This window comes from Vulpes lagopus, chromosome 12, assembly GCF_018345385.1.
Source record: "Vulpes lagopus strain Blue_001 chromosome 12, ASM1834538v1, whole genome shotgun sequence".
Taxonomy (NCBI): domain Eukaryota; kingdom Metazoa; phylum Chordata; class Mammalia; order Carnivora; family Canidae; genus Vulpes; species Vulpes lagopus.
Genome location: NC_054835.1, coordinates 44,332,482 through 44,350,519, shown reverse-complemented (window position 1 = coordinate 44,350,519; position 18,038 = coordinate 44,332,482). Strand labels below are relative to the sequence as shown.

At 35.0% G+C, this 18,038-nt stretch overlaps 1 protein-coding gene across 15 annotated transcripts in view; it reads left to right on the top strand.

Moving 5' to 3' along the window:
* Positions 1–18,038, top strand: part of CDC27 (cell division cycle 27) — a 70,276-nt gene that overhangs the window by 18,348 nt on the left and 33,890 nt on the right. For 10 of the 15 annotated variants that reach the window (XM_041725420.1, XM_041725412.1, XM_041725417.1 and 7 more), the window contains exons 3-8: positions 7,187–7,334; positions 8,907–9,032; positions 12,656–12,753; positions 13,540–13,694; positions 13,795–14,006; positions 14,973–15,087. In XM_041725420.1, the coding sequence (XP_041581354.1) occupies positions 7,187–7,334; positions 8,907–9,032; positions 12,656–12,753; positions 13,540–13,694; positions 13,795–14,006; positions 14,973–15,087 (854 nt within the window). Of the gene's footprint in view, positions 1–7,186; positions 7,335–8,906; positions 9,033–12,655; positions 12,754–13,539; positions 13,695–13,794; positions 14,007–14,972; positions 15,088–18,038 lie in introns of those variants that run through there. The other 5 variants (XM_041725423.1, XM_041725421.1, XM_041725418.1 and 2 more) reach the window with 3 other exon arrangements.

Below are 18,038 nucleotides of genomic sequence, written 5' to 3'. Positions count from 1 at the left end.
GTTTTTGATGCAGCACTTGACACTTAGAAAGTTGCTCAGTAAGTTCAGTTTCTCTCAAACAGTTGACCTTTGAACAACATGGATTCGAACTGAGTGGGGCTATTTGTATGCACATTTTTTTCAATACAGTACTGTAAATGTATTTTCTCTTCCTTGTGACTTTTTTCTTCAAGAGAGGGTAGGGGGCAGGGAGGAACAGAGGGAGAAGGAGAGGGAGAGAGAGAATCTAAAGCAGGCTCCATACCCAGTGCAGAGCTCACCATGGGACTCGACCACACAACCTTGAGATCATGACCTGAGCTGAATTCAAGAGTCAGGTGCTTAACTGACTGGGCCACCCAGGTGCTCCCCCCCACCTTATGTTTTTACTTCATGGCATTTTCTTATCTTTAGCTTACTTCATTGTAAGAATACAGTATATAACAGTATATAACACATTAACATACAGAATATGTGTTAATCTACTGTTTAATTACTGTTTATTAGTAAGGCTGTGGTCAACAGTAGGCTTTCAGAAGTGAAATTTTGGGGAGTCAAAATTAGAGATTTTTAACTGCATGATAGGTGCCCCTAACCCCCTCATTATTCGAAGGTAACTGTAGAACTTAATCACTCTGTTTAACTCTAATTTCTGTGAGGGAAGATTTTAGAATTTAAGTGCAACAGGAGCAGATACTATAATAATATAACAATGACAAGCATAACTTCTACCATTTATTGGTTTCTTACTATGTACTAGGTATTCTACATACTTAATATTAGTTAATTCCTTATTTAGTCTTCAGTACTATAGACATTGCTATTGCCATTTTAGAAATGAAGAAACTGAGACCAATGTTCACAGGCAGTAAGTGGTAAATCTTTTTCATTACAAAGGGCAGCAAATACATGTCATTCTGATTTATGATAGACATCACTAATCTATCATACTACTTATTCCCATTGAGCCAGCCTTGGAATTCTTGTTGACACAGTTGCTGGCTGACAACAATAATTGATCAGAGTTGGTATATTAGATATAACCTGTTTGCCCTTTTGCTCAGTGGCCTCCCATGCCACTAGTGGTAGCTCCTATGTTTTAAGAAAAGACACTCAATACAGCATGAGGCTAAAGAAGTAGATGGACAGGACCCTCTGAAAGCCAAATTCTTGAAATAATTTATCAATTTCTCTAGTTCCTGTCTCTCTCCTAAGAGTTGCATAGTTAGCCTACCTAGACTGTGGTATAGACAAAATGGTCTAAGAGAGACTGTCAACTCACATGTTCATTTGCTCTTAGGTAAGAAGTTATTCTGAGCCTAAAGTTCCTCATCTTTAATTTAGGAAGAAGAATATCTATTTAACAAGATAGTTTTCAGCACTAATTATAATAATCAGCTATAGTTTCTGGCACGTAGGAAGTCTTTTACAAGTTCCTCTCCGCTAGCATATTCTAATACAGTGGCTTGTCAGATTTTTTTTTTTTTAACTTGTATATGATGCACTCTGATATTTTCTATTTGAGTGTTTGTTGTTGTTGTTTTAATGCAGGTTGATATCCACTAAATTGATTTCACAATCCACAGTGAATTGAGACTTGCTGTTTGGAAAAACTGTCCTAATCTTATCATCTCCCTTCATATCCCTTTCTGCCATTGTAAGCACCTATTTTTCCTTCCCACTCCCAATACCTGATCTCCTTGACCTAGGTTTTTCTCCATTGCTAATTGATTAACTGCTGTACAGAATATAGATTCAGCTTTTCTCCTTGCCCTAATAGATAGCATATAGTACCTCTAAAAGTTTTTAAGGTTTTTAATTGTAATATATATATATTTAGCTGTTGGGAATAAATAGAAATGGGTGGTTAGGAACAAACAGAAACAGCCTTAGACTATATGGGCAAAGAATACATTAATACAATTAATATGATAGGTCCTTGGAGCGAGATGATTTATTATTGTTCAGAAAACTAACCAGATGTAAGTTTTTGTGCATTTTATCTTATAAGGATATGCCCAGGACCTCTGGGAAAAGATGAAAAATTGCTATTTATGAGAACATATGGGATTGGCAATTTTATGTAAATGGTGAAAAGCAGGGAAAAAAGTAGCTGAAGAAATTGTGTCAACATGTGTTCCCTAAGTTATCTTGAGGGTCCTTGTGCAAAGCTCACAGTTGCTTGAAATCTAGTATTCTCTCTTGATGTAGATTTTGTATCCTACACTACAAAATGTTTAAGTATAAATACATTTTATGTTACCATAAAATAGTTCACTACCTGTCTTAATGATTAGTGGGCCAGATGTAGAAATTGCACTGGGTATGTTGATTTCAGTAAATTGGGCTTAGTTGAAGAGAAGTGAACCAGAGTAAAAGGTTCAGCATCTGCTTCTCTTCTCTGTCTTAGCTGTGATATTGAGAGCCCAAACTCACAGAAATATGTGACTACAAATGGCAACATTTAAAAAAAAATTATTTACCAATTTATGTTAAGGTAATTATTAAGTGGAAATATCAAGAATGCTGCTAATGATGTGGTTTCATTTTTAGGTCATTATTGGATAATTTAATACATATATCTAGTCTAAAAATTTGGTCAGCTTGTTATATTGGGAGAGGGGGAGCCTCCAAAAGGATATCTGGCCCATTGGCTTAGCTAACCTTTACCAGTATAGTTAAATGCTTGCCAGTGAGAAAGATGATCCTACTTAATTGTGATAGTTTTCATTTTTATAATGTGTTAGTGATTAAGACTCAAGTCTTCCCAACACACATTTTTTAACTTGAAACTCAACTGTTTCGTTGCATTAATTTAGCTGTTTCATACAAACATCACACACACCAAACTCAATGCATACACAGTTGGATTCATAACATTCCTACACTAAGACATGTCTTACTAGAAAAGCTTCCTAATTGGTCTTCCCATATCTATCCTTTCCTGCCTCTTCTTTCCACTTCCCAAATCAACCCATTCTCCTTACTTTCTTTCTTAAAATGCTTCAGAGGTATCTGATTGCTATAAGGATGTATCCCTAAATCTTTAGACAGCTTGCAAAGCCTTGTACAATCTGGCCATCTGCTTTCTCCTTACAAATGCCCACTTTCCCCACTTCAACACTAAAAGCCTTTCTAAACCTTCCTTCACCCTTCTTACCTATTTACTCTATGCCTGGCCTCAAAGTATTTTAAACCGTTATTAATCCTGTCATATACAACAAATATAAAATGAGTTAGTACTGAAATTTAGGGTGTAAACAACTGCAGAGAAAAAAAGTGGGAATAATATTAAAATACTCATGTTGTACATGTAAATGAGGTATTTAACAATAGAAATGACTCTAAAGGATGGAATGCATCATGTGGCATCTGAAAAGCACAGCACCCAGACAATTGAAATCCTTCAGCAAAAGAAATGTTAGTGATGAAATGGAAGTATTTGAGCTTGTAGCTCAGTGCCGTGTACGTATAACCCCCATTACTATCAAATGACTATTCAGGTATTGTAAATTTAGGAGAAACCTGAAGATAATTTGATAATAGCACATACAGCTCTTACCATGGGTCAAGTACTATCCTCAGTACTCTTTATGTTAATTCATTGAATCCTAGTAGCACCCTTAGAAAATCAGTATCTCTTATGTCCTTATTTTACAGATGAAAAACTTAAGAGACTAAGAAACTAACTTGCCATAAGTTATGAAGCTAATAAGTGGTGGTGCTGGAATCTGAGCCCAAGCAGTCTAGAGTCCATAGTTCTAACACATGTGTTGTACTGCCTATCCTTGATTTAAGAACTTAAAAAAGATAATCAAGATGAAAAGTGGGGCATCTGGGTGGCTCAGTCGGTTAAGCCTCTGCCTTCAGCTCAGGTCATGATCCCAGGATCCTGGGATGTATGTAGCCCTGCATCGGGCCTCTTGGTCAGCAGGGAGTCTACTTCTCTCTCTGCCTCTTGCCCAGCTTGTGTGCTCTCGTGCGCATGCGCTCTCTCTCTCAAATAAATAAGTGAAATCTTAAAAAAAAATCAAGGTGAAAAGTGTGTCACAAATCATAGATGATTTCATAGATTCTATGCCCTTTGAATACTCACGACGTCAGAGTTCATGACAAGACAACAAGCAGAGTACTCTAACCTCTAAGCAGTTCTGTATGATAATTGTAGAGTTTATCAAGACTAGAGAATCCTCATTCATCAGACTTTTAAGTCTTGCCAAAACTAGTCCGTTTTGGAAAAGGCTGCTCATTTATATTGTAAGTCAACATGAAGAAGAGGTGTCTTCTCTGCTTTGAAAGCACTGAGGGACTAATTCACCTTCCTATTTGATGGAAATGTATCTGGAGAATGCAAGCCTAAACCCCCTTAATTATTTTGGACTTCTATAAAATGACCTTTCAATTTTTGAAGCCTAATCTGTAAGAAGAGGAGCTTCAGTGTTGTTCTACAACTTCTTTTTTGTTTTTGCTTTTTTCACTTAACAATGCATTCTGGAAATCTTTCTGTGACTTTTTTTCTTCTTTTGACAACTTGAGAGTGTTCCATCATATGGATGTACCATAATTTAACTAGTACATGATTGATTTCTCAGTATTACATCAAGAGTGACTGTGGAGTCCATGTTCACTTTATTTCTGGTTATAAAATATATTATGGACCATATAATTCCCAATCACATATTTCAATTAAGGCTCTAAGTGAAGGATGGTAAATAAATGTCATGCAGACATCTATAACTATTTCTAGGTTGTCCTGTTACTTTGATCTCTGCACACTTAACTAGCTAAGCCATGATCAGCCTTAGAAGTTTTTTGAATTTAGTACCTGAGGCAGCCACTGTCAATCAATGGAGTTACTGTTCAGATGAAATCTCTTTGTTAATAGTGTATGCTTTTTAGCTTTATTATAACACACTACAACTGATTCAGTGTTTTGGACTGTTATTTCTGAGGAGCCTCAAAAACCACCCAGGTCTCTCCAAGTCTTTCATAGCCCTTCAAGTGGTTCTGGATTTACTTCAATATCTTACACTTTCATTAACCTTAAGGTGTGCTTAAACTTCCAATCCATATTCCCATCTGAACTGGTAGATTTTAAGGTATTACACTTCAAAAAGGTAATTGCAGTATGGCACTAAAATCACAGACAGAATATTTGGTATCTTTATGTTATATGGAATTTTTCTGCAGTGAAAATAGACCTAAACGGGAATGCCTGGGGTGGCTCAGTGGTTGAGCGTCTACCTTTGGCTCAGGTTGTGATCCTGGGGTCCTGGGATCGAGTCCTGCATTGGGCTCCCCATAGGGAGCCTGCTTCTCCTCCTGCCTATGTCTCTGCCTCTCTGTGTCTCTCATGAATAAATAAATAAAATCTTAAAAAAAAAAAAAAAAGAAAATGGACCTAAACATAATCAAATATTTATAAACAAAATATTTGATAAAACATTTGATAAAGCATTGTTAAAAGTTAAACTAGTTTTGGGGAGCCATTTTTGTTGGCGTAATCAGTAGTTTTAAAAACTCATAAGTGAGGGGCACCTGGGTGGCTCTGTGCTTGAGCATCTGCCTTTGGCTCGGGTCATGATCCCAGAGTCCTGGGATCAAGTCCCGCATCAAGTCTCCCTCTGCCTATGTCTCTGACTCTCTCTGTGTGTCTCTCATGAATAAATGAATAAAATATTAAAAAAAAAACTTATAAGTCAAACTAGGCCTTTGCAAAATCAAGAAGAAATCACACTTTCTATTTTATGTGAATTAGCACTTAGAGTTCAGTGAAATTAAGAATTTGTTCTCACTGCAATAGAGCTTCCTGTTCATGTTTTTTTTTGCTTCTGATGTCCTACTACTATGTACATTCCATTAACATGTTGCCAGATTTTCTTATCATTTACCACATATCATTCATTGCATATTTCTTTTGTACTAGGGTTTCATGAAAAAGACCAGAGAAGAAAGGTTTTGTTAGTTTTTGCTTGCATGTATATATGACCCAAAAGAACCTTTATAAGAGTAAACTTTCAAATTACCTTTTTTTATCCTGAACTTTGAGTGAAGTTAACTACTTTTTATCCCAAACTTTGAGTGAAGTCAACTTTTTAAGAAAATGTGACAAGTTTATCTTGTCCGCTAGAGTAGTGATTCTCAAACTTCAGTGTGCATCAGAATTGCCTGAAGGGTTTGTTACAACACAGATTGGTAGTACCCATTCCCAGAATTATTGACTTAGTGTCTCTAACATGAAGCTAAGAGTTTCTGTTTCTAACAAGCTCCCAAGTCAGTGCTGATGCTAGTAGAGGGACCACACTTTAGAACCACTGGTTTAGAACATTCCTCAACCCAACTGAGATTATCATATAACCCATTTTTAGAAGCATAGATTTGTGATTTTTCTTCTTTCTTTCTCCTTTGTTGTTTCCTCTAAGGATTCTTACCTAGATTGGTTGGGAGCTTGCAATGATAGAAGTGAGGTGATGGTCAGTTTGGGAGACAGTAAATAAGGGGGGAAAATGCCACATTTCATTAATTTAAAAGGGACATTTCCTAAATGAAGCCTAGGGGACAAATTGAATAATTCTGCTCTTGCCATTGCAGGCCAGTGTAATAATTGTCACTGTAGAAGTGTTAAGTTTGTCAATTGAGTGTTTAAGTGTTGTGGGTATTCACAATTTAGAATTTTTCTTTTGTCTTAAATTATCTTGAATATAATTTAGTGTATATTTGGTGTTAGAAATAAGTGTGTGTTTTTAAAAATCTGGTCCTTTTTTAATTTAGAAAATAATCTCAGATTGGTAATTAGCTTTATAATCCTGAGTTTTCCTCTCATGAAATTTAACTTCTTTTGTCTCAAAGAGTCTATTAGAAAAATATTGCCAAAAAGACAGTTTAGTGGTATTCTATTTAAAGGTAGGTGTGGGTGTGTAGGTGTGTGCAGAAGCACACGCTTTTCTTAAGGATTTATAGAAAATACAATGACTGTCTTCATTGTATTATTTCCTTGGTTATTTGTAAGAAGGTGAAATCAGAACTTGGGGAACTAAGATTTCTATCAGTAAAGTATTTCTCAATTCAAATTTGGATTAATAAATGATTGTTTTATATTAAATAACATGACTAATATTTTGTTGCTAAACTTGTTTATTACCAGATAAACAGTGATTACCTTTCAACATACTGAATAATAGCCATTTTTTTTCATATGTGCTCTTAGTACACTCAGAGGAAGCCTTGTTTTTATTGGCAACCTGTTATTACCGCTCAGGAAAGGCATATAAAGCATATAGACTCTTGAAAGGACACAGTTGTACTACACCGCAGTGTAAATACCTGCTTGCAAAATGTTGTGTTGATCTCAGCAAGTAAGTTTTTAAATCTTTTCTATCTAATTTTGTTTACTTACACTGTAGAATTTTGGATAAAATCCTTTTCATAGATTAAACTCTGACTCCCTTTCTCCCCTCTTATTTGGTAGTAGAGATTTGTCTATTTCAATAACTTAAAATGTTTATACTTTTGCCTATGGCATTATCATTTTTGTTATGGAGCTATTTCATTGTTATGGTAATAAATATTAGAATTTAACTCTGAAGAAACTTAAGTTATAACTGATTCCTAGCATTTTCCAGAATTATCTGAAGTATTATTTCCTTTCTTTGCTTTCAAATGGAATAAGCCTGAAAACCTCTTTACCTGTTCACCTGAGATTAACACTTCGTTGTGTCTAAGTAGCTGTATAATTATTTGCCTTTCAAGATCATTCTATTTGGGAACCACTACTCCTACCCCTTTGAAGCAAGGGGGCGGATTCAAGAGAACACTTATTTTGAACATTACAGTTAAATCAAGTCAGCTGTCCCTATTCTGAATCTGGAGGCAGCTATAGATATAGGTAGTTATCTTATATTAAACCCTTTTCTGTGCTGAAAGAGATGGAATAATTGCAAAAGGCTGTAAGTGAATTTAGTTTGTAGTTTTATAGTGAGAGGACACAAATAAGCCTAATGAGGTCTTCCCAGACTAATAATAACTATTGTATTTGTCTATTGTCTAATTGATGACTTTTTAAGTTAAAGCTAGCTAAAATATTTATAAAATTTCTGAAACATTTGTTATTGAATTATTTTTACTCCAAAGCTTCTAATGTTAAATTCTTAAAAATTTTATTTAATTAGCTAGTTTCTTAAGTCAGTTCTTAACCTTAGACATTCTTACCTATTTACAAGTAGTCATGGTTTTTTAAAAGTCCCACTGACAGTAAAAGAACTGTAGATATCACCTTTTATGTTTAGGATATGCTGTGTAAACTTACGTGAGGGTTTTCCACATGATGTTTGGAAAAAACTTTAAAACAGAAACCATTACAAACTCTGATATGCTAAAAAACATATAGAGAAGTCAGGTCTTTTTTTTTTTTTTTTTTTTTTTGCCTTTGGGTAACACTTGTGATTTTCTATATCAAGAAAACATAATTGACAAATATAAACCTAAAAATGAGACCATTAAGTATGCAGTTTTTAGTTAAAATCTGTTAGTCTTGTTTAATTTGCTTGCCAATTCCTATTTCAAGAAATTATAGAACTAAAAAGGACCACCACATCTGTTAATGAAGAACCATTCACATTTTCCCCCTGTATAATGGCCTTCCATTTCTTTGGATATGAGTAATACATGTATGTTGCTCAGACTACATTTGTACATACAGAGACTAAATTTATCTGGTTCTGTTTTTAAAGGCAAGACTGGAATTTTAAGATCATAAATTTCCAGTCTCCAAATGATTCTAAATACATAGTTGTTGCTGTTCTAAAGGTGCCATGGACTTTTTACTTTATCTGTTTCCATATTAGGAAGTACATTGATAATAAAGAATGTCTTCACACACAGTACTTTTTATACTGACATTTGTTAATCTGTAAATTTGTGTTTTAAAGGCTTGCAGAAGGGGAACAGATCTTATCTGGTGGAGTTTTTAATAAGCAGAAAAGCCATGATGATATTGTTACTGAGTTTGGTGATTCAGCTTGCTTTACTCTTTCATTGTTGGGACATGTATATTGGTAAGTAAGAACGAATCAAATTACCTGAAGATTGTTTCTAGTACTAGGTCTCTGTGGTTTAAAAAAACTTATATTATCCATGTTTATCAAACAGCACTTGGCTGAAGAGTACACCAGTCTTTTAGTTCTTTGACCTTGTTAAAACTATAAAGTAGTAAGACTGCCTAGGTAGCTCAGCGGTTGGGCAACCGGCCTTCGGCCCAGGGCGTGATCCTGGAGTTCCCAGGATCGAGTCCCACATCAGGCTCCCTGCATGGAGCCTGCTTCTCCTTCTGCCTATGTTTCTGCCTCTCTCTCTCTCTCTCTCTCTCTCTCTCTCTCTGTGTGTGTGTGTGTGTGTCTCATGAATAAATAAGTAAAATCTTAAAAAAAAAAAAAAAAACAACCTATAAAGTAGTAGAGATGTTGATCCCATTTTTGACTATCCACTTTGCCTTAATGATAGTAGCTACAGCAGCACTACCTAATAATTGAATGTACATATGGGTTTACCTTGGGTGAGGAGAATATTTTCATGTGATCCACTGAGGAAAAAGAAGAAATGAGTAAAGTTTTCTCTTTTATATTAAATATTACATCTCCTTAGAACAAAGACTGAACACAAGTTTTAGTAATAAATAAAATAGCAATTCCCATCTGGTTTGCCATCCTGATTTTGAGGCATGTCATAAGAAATTTCCTATAATGGTAGATGAAATAATAGCAATTTGCAAAGAATTTCAAATGTATTTAAAGTTTCTTTACATTTATTTAAATTTAGTCTTTTGAAAGCAAGTGAGAATGAATTCAAAGTCATCACTATAATATTGTTCACAATGATTTCTATTCTGAAATACTCTTTGAGTTGGGGAGTAGAGGGTAGAGATATAGTTAGGTAACAGGAAATGTTCAAACTACCCATGGGAGTGTATTGCATGTATAAATGTCACCTGTTACATATTATAGGAGAAATGGTTGAGAATTGCTTGTCTATTTAAGATAAAAGTGAGGCTAATTTGAATAGTAGTTTTTTAAAAACCTTGAAAATGCCTTTTTGAACAGAATAAATTCTTTGGCTGAATTTTGGGCCTCATTTTCAGATGACACCACTCTTTTGAGAACAGGAATAAGTAAAGATATAATATCAATGTCTTCATTTATCTTAATAAAAGGACTTGGAGGGGGATCCCTGGGTGGCGCAGCGGTTTAGCGCCTGCCTTTGGCCCAGGGCGCGATCCTGGAGACCCCGGATCGAATCCCACGTCGGGCTCCCGGTGCATGGAGCCTGCTTCTCCCTCTGCCTATGTCTCTGCCTCTTTCTCTCCCTCTGTGTGACTATCATAAATAAATAAAAATTTAAAAAATAAAAAATAAAAAAGCTGTGCTCGGTCCTTGGCTCATGGCTTTAAAAAAAAAAATTAAAAAAGATAAAAGGACTTGGAGTAATGAATTTTAGTTCCTGCAACTATGATTATTCTTGTCATTTATTCAAGAAATTTTGAGGTCCATCCTCCATTTATGGCTAGACACAGTACTTGGCACTGGGAATATAAAGATAATTAACTCACAGTCCCTGCCCTCAGAGATTTATAATAGGGGAGAAGCAATAAACAAAAGTTTGTAAGTTTTTATCATCACAATAAAAATGCTGTGATTAAAATTTGAGCAGTATTTTGTCCGAAGGAGGGAATAATCAGTTCTACCTGATTAAGAAGGGAGGGGTAAAATGTTAAGTAGGGAAGACTTGGTAGAAACAGATTTGTCTCTTGAATTCCCAATAATAAGAAATTTAGAAATTAGGAAATTAATTAGAATATGGGTGAACATTTTACCAAAGAGGATATATGGATGGTAAGTAAGCACATGAGAAGATACACCAAATCATTAGCTCTCAAGGAAAGACAAATAAAAAACACTGTTAGAAACCACTGCACTCCTGTTTGAATGGCTAAAATAACTGGACAATACCAAGTGCTGATGATGCGGAGCAACAAAATTTATCATAAAACATAGATATGATAGGATTATGATAGAGACAGATTAGTGGTTGTCAGAGAGTAGAATTGAGGCAAGTGTGGCTGTGCAGAGGCAGTTGTGGAGTTTCTCTGGGCTGTTGGAACAGTTCTGTATCCTGATTGTGGTGGTGATTATACAATAAAATTTCACAAAACTTTTCATAAACAAATGAGTGCATGTAAGAACTGCTGAAATCCAAATAAAGTCTGTGGTTTAGTTTACAGTTATTATGCTATTGTCAATTTCCCAGTTTTGATAACTCTGCTGTGGTTATGTCAGATTTTTGTCATTGAGGGAGCTGGATATAGGGACCTGGGAATTCTATTTTTGCAACTTGTATATGAGTCTAAAATTATTTCAAATAAAGTTTAATAAAGCCAAAAAAGTGTTTAAAAATATATGTATTACTAATTATTTTAAACAAGATTATTAACAAGTTTTGAAGATACAGTTGAATCAGGCCCTAACCATGAGGGTTTTTTTTCCCTCTTTTCTTTGAAAGAATAAGGAAGGGCCCCTTTTATTCTTCATAAATATTAAATATATCCAGTGGGGGAAAACTCTGCTCCAAAAACATGGCTTTTCATTTCACCTGTCATGTGCCTGTCTTATGACCAAAATTGCACCCAGTAATCTAGATACATACCTGTTGTGGTTTTGTAGCTATAGCTTATTAGAATATCTTTTTGTCTCTTTACTGGTCTTTTTGCCTATAGTAGCTCATGAGACTTTTTTTTTTTCTCATAAGACTTCTATGTTTAGGATACAACCAGTAGTAAGTCTTGTTCTTAGATGGTACCAGTACCATCTAAATAATTTTTTTACCCCAATTCTTTGGGAAACTTTTTTCATTAAGAGCTACTCTTGATCTCAGAATTGTAAGTTTGAGCCCCACACTGAGAGTAGAGATTGCTTAAAAATAAAACCTAAAAAAAAGCGTCAGCCTGTACTTCATTAGAAAATCTGATCATTGGGGATCCCTGGGTGGCGCAGGGGTTTGGCGCCTGCCTTTGGCCCAGGGTGCGATCCTGGAGACCCAGGATCGAATCCCACGTCGGGCTCCTGGTGCAAGGAGCCTGCTTCTCCCTCTGCCTGTGTCTCTGCCTCTCTCTCTCTCTCTCTCTGTGTGTGTGTGTGTGTGTGTGTGACTATCATAAATAAATAAAAATTTTTTTAAAAATCTGATCATTTAGATATGCTATGTTTAAAGCATTTAAGTTACTTCCAAAATTACCACTGGGATATTACATTAAAAATTAAGAATAAGGCTGAAATATTTGGGTATTATCCATCTCTCCTTCAGTAATTCTAGCATCTGACAGGAAACTAAAAGCTATTTTAATTCTGCCTGAAGAAGGCAGTAACAGTTTATTAGGCTAGTATTTCATTCAATTCATGTTCTGCTTGCTTTCACCAGACTTTTCATTTGAATGGCCCTAAATAATAGAGATTGAAGAATGGTAAGAAGGGGAACCTGGTAATTTAGGGAAGCATCAAGAAGAGTACTCTCAGAATTTAAATATGTTTGTACAAATACATATATGAGTTACCTTAATTTTTGTATCAAAAATTTCTTCATAGTGTTTTGGGTTGTGTAGCTTGTCTAATCTATTTGTTTGTCTTTACAGCAAGACAGATCGGCTTGCCAAAGGATCAGAATGTTACCAAAAGAGCCTTAGTTTAAATCCTTTCCTCTGGTCCCCCTTTGAATCATTATGTGAAATAGGTAGGTTTATAGAGGTGGCTAGGGGAGGATTCCCCTACTTACCTTTTTTTCCTCCTCCTTAATTTTTGGAGAGTGATAAAATTATTCATAAGAAAAATATTTTTCAGAGCTAAAGGCTGTTAAAATTGAGAACAAGAAATAAGATAATAGAATCATGTTTAAGAAATGATGTGACCTTGTGTCCTCAAGAATGAGTTGTATTGTGAGTATAACACTAGGCAAAATAGCTTTTTAGGTAAGGAAAGAAAATAATAGATTGCCCAGAGCAGAAACTGTTAGGTAAATAAGACCTGGAGAGTATGGGGAAAGAGTATCCTAGTATATGTGCTCTAGGATGCAAAAAGGATCAATTTTAAAACATTGTGTTATATGTACATGGAAGTGCTTAAAACTATAATGTCTGTTGGGTTTCAGTTCTTGACCATCACTCCTTACCTTGAGTCAGGTGAGATCTGGTTGTTTTCTGTTTTAAAACAAACACACAGAAAAAAAATAAAAATAAAAAAAATAATAAAACAAACACAGAAATCTGCATTTTCTTATGAATGGTTATATTAAAAATTAGTGTCATTATAGTTCAGTTTAATTTCTAAATTTATAGCTTTATCTGAGGGGTAAATTTTTATAATAAATTGATTGATGGGTTTTAGGAGGTAAATTTGATTAGCTGAGAAAGGAGAACTTTAAAACTCTAATAAGGCCTTATTTTCACTGATTTATGCATATCTGAAAAAAAATATTAATCCTCATATCCTCAGAGGCATATTTTTTTTTTCTGCTTCACAGGTGAAAAGCCAGATCCTGACCAAACATTTAAATTAACATCTTTACAGAACTTTAGCAACTGTCTGCCCAGCTCATGTACAACACTAGTATCTAATCATAGTTTATCTCACAGACAACCTGAGACCGTTCTTACAGAAACACCTCAAGACACAATTGTAAGTGTATCATATACTAGTATTCAAATATTATGAAAAACAGAAAAGAATAAACTAAATAATGAATCATAAATGACATGGTAGAAATTTTCTGTTTCAGGAATTAAACAGACTGAATTTAGAATCGTCCAATTCAAAGTACTCCTTGAATACAGATTCCTCAGTGTCTTACATTGATTCAGCTGTAATTTCACCAGATACTGTCCCTCTTGGAACAGGAACTTCCATATTATCTAAACAGGTTCAAAATAAACCAAAAACTGGTCGAAGCTTATTAGGAGGACCAGCTGCTCTTAGCCCATTAACCCCAAGGTAAGACAAACAAAAAATACTTTAAAGTGTGCTTTAATATTAAATGATCTGTAATAATTCATATGATTAGAAATTAATTAATATGAACAGCAACTTCTAAATCATCATGAAAATAGAAGCATTTAGTAAGTCAATAATGGACCTATTCTGTTTTCAGAAAATGAAGTAAAAGAAATACACTACCTGTGATAAAAAATTTAATACTAAATATTGGAGAAAAATGTAAAACTCCTCAATATGTCTTCTTCAGCTAGTCTGTGTGTTAAAAGATACTGTCTTTTTTGGCTGTGCATCAGTGAATAGCAGTGAACCTTTGAAATGTTGGAATGCTTATGATATAATCAGTGACAGCAGTGGTTACTGTTAAAGTGCTGTTTTCCAAACCACAGAAGAATTGACACCTATCAATAGGAAATATTTTGTCAAAATTATTAGAAGTATATGCATGTATAAATACAGGAACCCAGCCCAGAGGATACATACCCAAAAATGTCAAAATAAAAAATTCTGTGCTAGAACAAATGCTATGAATTGGATCCCGGGGCCAGAGAGTTAACTAAAATAGCATGACCATGAGATTACAACAACTCACTGAATCCACAAATAGATTCAGTAGTCTCTAGAGACTGTCTGTAACAGTGTATAAATCCCAAGAATTTGAAATAATTTGATCATTTGGATCTTTGTTTCTACAAAGCCATTCTTCTTTATTTCCAATAAATCTCCTGAGATCAGTAGTTGTTGCTCAATTTAGTTCCTTGTTTGATTTTTTTTTTCTTTTTAATTTAGTTATGGTGGGTGGAATAGTCTACATTCACAGCTTATTTTAAATCTGCCCCTCAGATCCTCACTGCCCCCAAGACTGATTTGCCATTCTCTTCCTTTTAGACCTTCTAATTTAAGTATACTGCTGCTTTATATATGCCTTGATGACTTTTTGACACCTTGATTTCAACCTCTTCTCAGTTTTGGGATTTTGCCATTAGAAACCCCAAGTCCTGGAGATGGATCCTATTTACAAAACTACACTAATACATCTTCTGTAATTGACGTGCCATCTACTGGAGCCCCTTCAAAAAAGGTATTTTCCATGTGAAATACAATTTTGATGTTGATGAAAGAAATTCATTTAAAATTCCAACCTGTTAAAAGCAATTTCAGAGAGAGTCTGACTTTATATAAGGATTGTCACCTTAGAGTTGTTTATCTAAATGTAAAAGAAGGTCATCATTGTCACAAGCTGCCAGTTGTAGTAGGAGACACAAAGCTGGTTGCTCTTTGGCCATGTAAGATTATAACTCACAAGTATACTTTATTTTAGCATGTAGCGAAATAAACATTCAGATTTTTACTTTTGATCCCCCCCCCTTTTTTAAACAGAATTAAAATGGTTTCTATCACTTTGAATATAAATAACAGAAATTATACCTGCCATTGTTAAGAAAAACAAGTTTTGAGACTTTTTAAGTACTGTTCTTTTATATAGGTCCATGGCATTAGAGGTCAAAGTGCCATTTGTTTGAAACAGGTCTGTGGTACAGGGTTTCTGTGAGAATTAAATTAGGTTATGTATTGTAAAATGCCTTTTGCCATCCTTAATAGATGTTTAAGAAATGGAAGCGAAATAAGTCATACTAGTATATGACTGACATAAAGCCTTTACCCTCCTAGATATATGTTCTTGGTTTTTTGACTCCAAAAATTCCTTAGCATCTGTGAACTTTTGTTTCTGTAATACCTCCTTAATAGAAATAATAGTAATAATAGAAACTCCAAGACTAGTAAAAAAGGGCTGCAAAGTACTTAATGTGTGAATTACCTTAAATCTCATTTTTAAGAGCAGCTATGGAAAGTATAATTGTTGAAATTGGTTTATTACAATTATAAGAAGACATAGTAGGATAGTAATTAGCATGGTAGGTGAAGTAGGCCAAAACATGCAAGTCATAGCAATCAAGGACAAGTTAGTCAGTGATTGGTAGGTGATTTCAAGGCACTTGCTGTCTCATCCTCTTCTGTCCCTGTTCTCTTCTTACCCTAGTACAAGACATTCACAGGAAAGTTGTACTTGTAGTCTGCATGTAGTATCAATTAAAAATATCAAACTGAATATTGTGTACAGTACATAGATCTTTGTTAAGTAAGAAAGGGCCAGAATTGTCCCTTAGGTGAATATACAGGTCCCAATTTGGGAGATGAAGAGGAGGAAGGATTATAAAGTTTAATTTTGAGGTAGTGGTAAATTAGATGAAAATAATTAATAAATAAAAATTTTTAAAAAAATAAATAAATAAAAATTAAAAAAAAAAAAAAAAAGGGATCCCTGGGTGGCGCAGCGGTTTGGCGCCTGCCTTTGGCCCAGGGCGCGATCCTGGAGACCCGGGATCGAATCCCACATCGGGCTCCCGGTGCATGGAGCCTGCTTCTTCCTCCGCCTGTGTCTCTGCCTCTCTCTCTCTCTCTGTGACTATCATAAATAAATAAAAATTAAAAAAAAGAAAAAAGAAAAAAAATAAAAGAAAATAATTAGTGGATAGTTAGTCGTTGAGGAAAGAATATGATAGAAATAGGTGATAGAAATAATAATTAAAGCTGTTGAAATAGCCAGCCTCTCTTAGGAAAAGAGAATAGTGGAGGAACACAAAGCATACTTAATTTAAAACAGTGGAAGGAAAAAGGGCCTGCAAATGAAGTGATAGGACAAATAATCAAGATACCATGCTATTTTGGAAGTTATACACAGTTTCAAAAAGGAGGGCATGATCAGTGATGTTGAATACAGGAAAGACTAAGGCTTTCATATCTGGTGAGAAACTTATTATTAGTTATTATAAGTTATTATATAAAGTTTGAGAATTATGTACGGTGGCTATCAAAGTAAATAGATTTTGGAGAATAATTTTGAAGAAAATTATCTGGTAGTAAAAAAATTAAAAATATCCATTTGTGTAACAGTCACAGATTATTTTATAAAGAAGCCAAGAGGAGGTGCCTGGGTGGCTCAGTTGGTTAAGCATCTGCCTTTGGCTCAGGTTATGATCTCAGGGTCCTGGGATCCTGCCCTACGTCGGGCTCCCTGCTCAGCAAGAGGCCTGCTTTTCCCTCTCCCTCTGCCTGCTGCTCTCCTTGCTTGTGCTCTTTCTCTCTGTGTCAAGTAAATAAAATCTTTTTAAAAAATAAACAAGCCAAGTGATGAAAATGAATAGAAGTAAGGTGATAAATTAGAAAAGACAAAGGGGGGAAAAAAAAAGACAGAGGGGGGCAGCCCAGGTGGCTTAGTGATTTAGTGCTGCCTTCAGCCCAGGGCCTGATCCAGGAGACCCGGGATTGAGTCCCATGTCGAGCTCCCTGCTCTCTCTCTGTATCTCTCATGAATAAATAAATAAAATCTTAAAAAAAAAAAAAAAAAAAAAGGAAAAGAAAAAGAAAAGACGGACAGGCAAGTCTTTTTTCTCCTCTAAGTGAACAGACATCAATTAATGAAAAATTGAACGCACTAGAAAGAAGTGTTCATTCTAAGAGCAATATGCTTAGGATGTGAGAAATGATCAGGTAATTTTTTAAATTTTATTCCTCTGAACTACTATAGAATATCCTTGCTAAGTGTCAAAGAAGGGATATAAAATCCTAGTGTATTTTTTTTATATTAGATCATAAATCTGAGATCATAAATTTTTTTTTTTTTTTTTTTTAGATTTTATTTGTTTATCCACAAGAGACACACAGAGAGAGAGATAGAAAGAGGCAGAGACACAGGCAGAGGGAGAAGCAGGCTCCATGCTGGGAGCCCGACATGGGACTCGATCCCAAGACCCCAGGATCACGTGCTGGGCCGAAGGCAGGCGCTAAACCACTGAGCCACCCAGGCTGCCCTGAGATCATAAATCTTAAGAGTAGCAGCTGTCTTAAAATTCTTGTAACAACAACAACAACAAATTTTTGTAACACTTAGCCCCCCTGGAAAATGTGTAATAATTGGCTTTTTAGGAATTTTTCAGGAAGTTTGAGTTTTTCCTTAAAAATTAAAGTTAA